The sequence below is a fragment of the Octopus bimaculoides genome, chromosome 8, assembly GCF_001194135.2.
Source record: "Octopus bimaculoides isolate UCB-OBI-ISO-001 chromosome 8, ASM119413v2, whole genome shotgun sequence".
Taxonomy (NCBI): Eukaryota; Metazoa; Mollusca; class Cephalopoda; order Octopoda; family Octopodidae; genus Octopus; species Octopus bimaculoides.
The window spans coordinates 58999503-59005562 of NC_068988.1; the positions used below are offsets into that span (position 1 = coordinate 58999503).

Here is a 6060-nt window from a genome sequence, read left to right on the forward strand (position 1 = left end):
ATATATATATATATATATATATATATATATATATATATATATATACACATACATACATGAGTATACACAAATACGTGTATATATGTACTAATATATTTAGTGAGAAATATGTATTAAAAGAAGAAAAAATTCTAATTTCATATATTCCTAAGAAAATCGTGTTGCTTATATTAATCATCCTGCAGAAAAAATGTCTAAGGGGAGGTAACTGTCGTTTGTTATACTTTGAGGCAGGTTAGGTAATTTCCCTTTTTTGTGACGTGTAAACTTTATTATAGGTTGCAATTCTTCGGGAGAGAAATAATTATATAAGCGTAGGAGTTATAGTATCGAAATAAAATATGTGGAGATTTTGTTATGCCTTCCCTCCCGCAATTGCACAACATAATAATAAAAAATGAATACTATTACCTCCAGTTAGATTTTTTTCTAAATGCTGGTTCATTTAGAAACAAACACTTATACAAGCACCATCGACTACATATTTCTTAGGAAAATGCAAAATAGCAATATTTTCATTAATTTCAATATCAAGATCAGGGAAACGTGAAATCGGGAAACAATCATAATATTCTGTCCTTTAAAACGTAGTAAAAATGTATAAACTGTGTGCATTTTCCTTCATTTATGATATATTTTTTCACTACAACTCATCACACAGGTAAAATCTCTGCAAAGAAATTCCTTTTTAATATATATAACAAATGATATTTTCATCCGGGATGGTACAACTGTATCATATTTTAATTCTGTGTATATACATAAATTTTCTAGAATGCTTACACTCAGTAAAGTTTTCTGCCAAAACTGTAACTACACTAAACGACATGGGTACTTTAGTGTCAAAATAATTTTCAGAGGTTCACAATATGAAGGTGCAATACCACACTGTAGAATTTGAATAAAACATAATTTCTATTATAGACACAAGACTTGAAATTCTGAGGAGAGGTATAATCGATTACGTCGACAGTATTGCTCAAATAGTATTTATTTTATCCACTCTCATGATATAAATGGCAAAGTCAAACTTGGTGAAATTTGAACTCAGATTGTGATGTCGGATGAAATGCTATGTAATTTTTTTTGGCGTGCTAGTTATTCTGCAATCTTGCCACATTAGAATTCGGAAAAATAATGAAAATAATTTTGAATACCCGGAGGTAAACGAGAATGTAGTTGTTGGCGATGAATTATTGGATTATTAACATCCAGGTTATTTTGAATATTTGTGTAGCGAATCGAACATTGCATTAATGACGAAAATATTCTAAACTTTTCAGTAGTAGAAGGATTAAACTAAGAATATTCGGAAATATTATACCACTTGAACGTCTCACACAATTAGCAGTAATTATACAAGTAAACAGGAAGTACTATACAGTTCGTGATATATAAGCATATTTCAAGGAATATATTTTAAAAAATACGTGCTAATTTATGTTGTGTAAAATGTCAATGTCCCAAAAATGTTCTAAAACAATATTGTACACCAAATTTATAGTCTCTTACTATTTCATTAGCCATACACATGACATTGAGGGGATTTGATAAAATTGAAACATGATAAACGTTTTCTCTCGTGCTTGAGAAAACGTTGCTTCCGCAAGTCAAGAGTATTACTAATGATAATAATTGTAATGCTTACTACATTATTTATGGATAAAAGGCATAAAGGTTCAAGAGAAATATCAGTGTAGCTGTGTTGATAAATTACGAGGAAGCAAACACGACCATAGAGATGGAAATGAAATAGGAAATCCTAGTATATAATTTAGTAGAATATATTTTAAAACCATGAAGTTGGGAAACCAGCAATAGAAAAAAAATATTGTCTGTATATACACAGAGAGACCATATTGTTACAAATATTGCTACTCAGATACATCTTAATAAAACGGTAGTTTTTTTTCAGTGCTTAAAACGTAAAATGAGTCACCTAACAACTATTCATCGGTTAATAAGATCAAGAAGTTAGTTATAGTTATGAATATGAGTTCCATAGGGTTATCTGTAGTTAACAACGTGCAACAATCTAACTGAAGACGAGATTACAATGCACGTTTTTTGATATATTATATACTTAAAGATGATTGTCTTGATAAACAATATTCCAGGTATTTCTTTTTTAAATATGTTACTATAGATAACTTCAGTCGTGCCCAGAAGAAATTGCATTTAAAAATTTTCCTTTTAATGATTAAATGTTATTCTTAATAACACTTGAAACTACTAGCTGGCAGACTCGTTAAGCATGCCGGGCAAAATGCTTAGCGGTATTTCGTCCGTCTTCACGTTCTGAGTTCAAATTCCGTGGAAGTCAGCTTTGCCTTTCATCCTCTCGAATTCGATAAATTAAGTACCAGTGAAACATTGGGGTTGATGTAATCGACTCATCTCCCGACCACACAAAAAATAGCTACCCTTCTGGCAAAATTTGAAACCATTCTTAATAACACTTCTATCATTCACAATTATCCAAAATTGTATTACGAAGTTTGTGATAGAAATGCGGTATCTATAAAAGACAAAGTAATTTACAAGTATATTTTAGAGCCACATTAACCTTTCTTAAAGAATTGTGGGATAAAGGATGCATGAAATCTTTACTTACCAACGATATCTGATTAAAAAATCTCCCAATGCTTTCGTAATTAACAAAATAAGGATATATGTTCTTTATGGCCAGTAAGTCTCCAGTAATTGAGTGTATTTTTTGTACATTGTAAGAAGCACTGAATTCAAGCTGCAAATGATTGCAATATAAAAACGATTTAAGAAAACTTTGACACCATACATGTACCTTCAAAAATATAATGTATAGGATAACGTATCAAATTAGTGTAAAATTATAACTGAACATAAAAACAAGCGTTAATATTTACATATGAAAGCTTGCTTTATGTTTAGTTATTGGGTTGTCCGGAAAGTTCTTGCCGATTTAAAAAAAAAAAGGAAAGGGTCAATAAATACTTGCTATTACATTTTTAATCAATCAAATATGAATCTTTTGTTGCACAATGCGTCTCCGTGTTTCCTTTAACTTGTAAATTCCCTCTTCCCAGAATTGAGGTGGTTTTATGGCAAAGAATTCATCAAGGTATCTTTTTATGTCATCCAAGGAATTGAAATTTTTACCATTAGGACTATTCTGCCGAGACCTGAATAAGTGGAAATCCGAAGGAACAATATCTGCTGAATATGAAGGGTGGGGTAACACATCCTAGCCGAGCTGCAGCAATTTTTGTCTAGTTCCCAAAGAAAAGTGCGGTCTTGCATTATCATGTTGGAAAACAACACCATTCCTGTTGGCAAATTCTGGAAGTTTCTCTTGAATTGCTGCTTTTAACTCGCCCAGTTGTGTGCAGTATTTCTCAGAATTAATTGTCTGGTTACTTGGGAGACGCTCATAGTACAGAATTCCTTTCCAATCCCACCAGACACAAAGCAAGACTTTTTTAGGGTGAAGACCCACTTTTGAGGTGGCTAAGGGTGGCTCATGTCGCTTACTGCAGAATCGCTTTCTCTGAACATTTCGGTAGATAATCCATTTCTCATCAACTGTCACAATTTGCTTTAAAAAAGGGGCGTTTTCATTCCGTTTATAAAGCGAATCACAGATGGAAATACGATCCAAAAGGTTCTTTTCACTCAACTCATGTGGTACCCAAACATCGTAGCGATTTGTGTGTCCAAGCTTCACCAGGCGCTCATGAATGACGGATTTTGATAGGTTGAGGCTTTCTGCCAATTCTCGGGTTCTGCGATGTGGTTTATTCTCAATTAATGACTTGATTTGGTCATCACCTGTAGTGGATGCTCTGTCTGATCGCTCTTTATCAATAAGGCTACAATCTCCAGCTAGGAACCTTTCGAATCCCTCCCGTATAGTTCTTTCGAATAAAGAAACATCACCGTAAACTGCGCATATTTCAATTTATCTATCATATTTCCCAGCGTAGAACACAGACGAATTCCCACAAAATTGATATAAGGACACAAAGGCATTGATGACTACGATAGAATTTCCGTGATGCTTAGTTTCTGAAAAGATCTTAGCAAGGGTACTTCTCAATCGGTTGCCAGATCATGCTGAACTAGAAATTCTTCCTGTGTCACAAAGAGTCTTTCGTTTACATCGCGGTACAACGGATACGATATTTGCAGCCGGACACAAGTTCAAGATAATTGCAGAGAAATACAACTCAATTTGTAACAGTCTTTCATGATTCTTTAACACTCTACATTTGATGTGTCCATTTATACGCTAAGGTATCCGGAAAAGTCCACAGGATTCATTAGGTATTTTCACAACACCGTTAAATCATGGGTATAAGTCACGGGTGAACTACTAGAACCCAAGTCAGTTAAATCTTGTGTTATGATGAGTGACGTCCTGAATCCTACATTGTTCCCCATCTTATTTAAAGCAAAACCAATTTATACAACAGGTATATAAGTAATATTTCGGTGTATTTCCTCTGTTCATTCGCACGCGCACAAACAAACACACAAGCCGTTCATTTGCACTTTTAGATAGCGGGATGGAGTGACGAGGGGTGAAGGAATCAATTTTGGAGTTTTCACATAAAAAAAAAAAAAATTGAAATTAATTGTATTTTCCATATTCTTAATCCCCATATTTTTTCCACGTAGATTACAAAACAAAATCGAAAACAAGTTAAAGTTAAAAAAATTGCAGTGGGGTGGGGTTGATTTAAAATTTTGAGAACATGGTTTTTGGCATATGCAGAAACTGCGTCATCGAATTTTTTTATTTCACATGAAAGTACCATTTGAAATTCATTACACACACACACACACACACACACACACACACACACACACACACGCACGTATTTTATTTGCTTTCATTGCCTGTTGCTTCAGTAGAAATCTACGGACGCAGAAATGCACAAAGCGGAGAAAATGAAACAAATATGGACGACATTTTCCGAAACATCCCCAAGTGGGGAACAGTTCTCAAAGATAAACCCCAATTGTTTTCTCCAAAACTTCCTATATGCTTAGAATATGTATAGACCGAGGTGTATTTATAGACAGTTTCATTAACAAATATTCATTTTCCTAAAAGTTAAGCGAATTGTAGTGAACTCCGGTCAATTTTCCAAAAATGATCTACCGCATCTTCCTAAAACATTTTCTCCCAACAGATTGTACGTTCTGATTGTTCATGATATAACACATATTCGTAGAAAATTCCATTTACAAATATCCATTTTTCTGAAAGTTATGAGCATCCAGACTCGGGTGATTAGAAATCTGTAGTTATGCCACCGAGAAGAATATAAAAAAAATGGAAGTACGTTTAGAAAGTTTTTTTGTATCAGCAATCATGACAACTGAATATCAAGTATTAATAAGGCGACCTGTTCAAAAATTGCCCGAAATAAATATTGGAAAAATCAAGAAAAAGGTGTCTATCTCTGTATGGAATATTTTTTCTCATACAAAAATAAATTTTAAAATTATCAGAAATCGTCACAACTGAAATGATGTATACCTACATGTGTGTACAAATAGCTGGTTAGGACGCCAAATACAGAAAGTTCAAGCTTAGTTACCACGTCAGGACGCAAAAGACAGGGAGTTCAGAAAACGTTTTGAAGACGTGAATCTTTATATATAAAGCAATATTATTTATTTTTACTAAAAAACATATTTCTAAAAAAAAAAATAATCAGGATTGTAGTTTGAGCGTGCACTGAGGACACATACAGACAGGGTATTTTATATATTAAGATTACTTTCTATATTCAGATACTTTAAACATATAGTTAAAATTATGTTATGCAATATTTTTATACATTTTAACATTTTTATTGTAAGGTAAATGGGCATTACAATAGATTCCCGTATGTGCCTTAGGAATACATTTCAAAACCGCACAGACCGGGCAGAAAAGCCGAGAGGCCTGCTAGTATGGATGTATATAAATAAGTACATGCAAAGCTTTGATAAGAAGGTTTAGGGAAGGAAAGAAGGGGTGTTTTATGTTTCGAGCAAAGCTCTATTTCAGAAATAGGTGACAGAAGAAAG

The 6060-nt window shown here is 33.3% G+C and overlaps 1 protein-coding gene across 1 annotated transcript in view; it reads right to left on the reverse strand.

The window, feature by feature from the left end:
* The window catches only part of LOC106870929 (membrane metallo-endopeptidase-like 1), a 68988-nt gene that overhangs the window by 53927 nt on the left and 9001 nt on the right, over positions 1-6060 (reverse strand). Inside the window, exon 6 of the mRNA XM_014917171.2 lies at positions 2615-2746. Within this exon, the coding sequence (XP_014772657.1) occupies positions 2615-2746 (132 nt within the window). The remainder of the gene's footprint in view (positions 1-2614; positions 2747-6060) is intronic.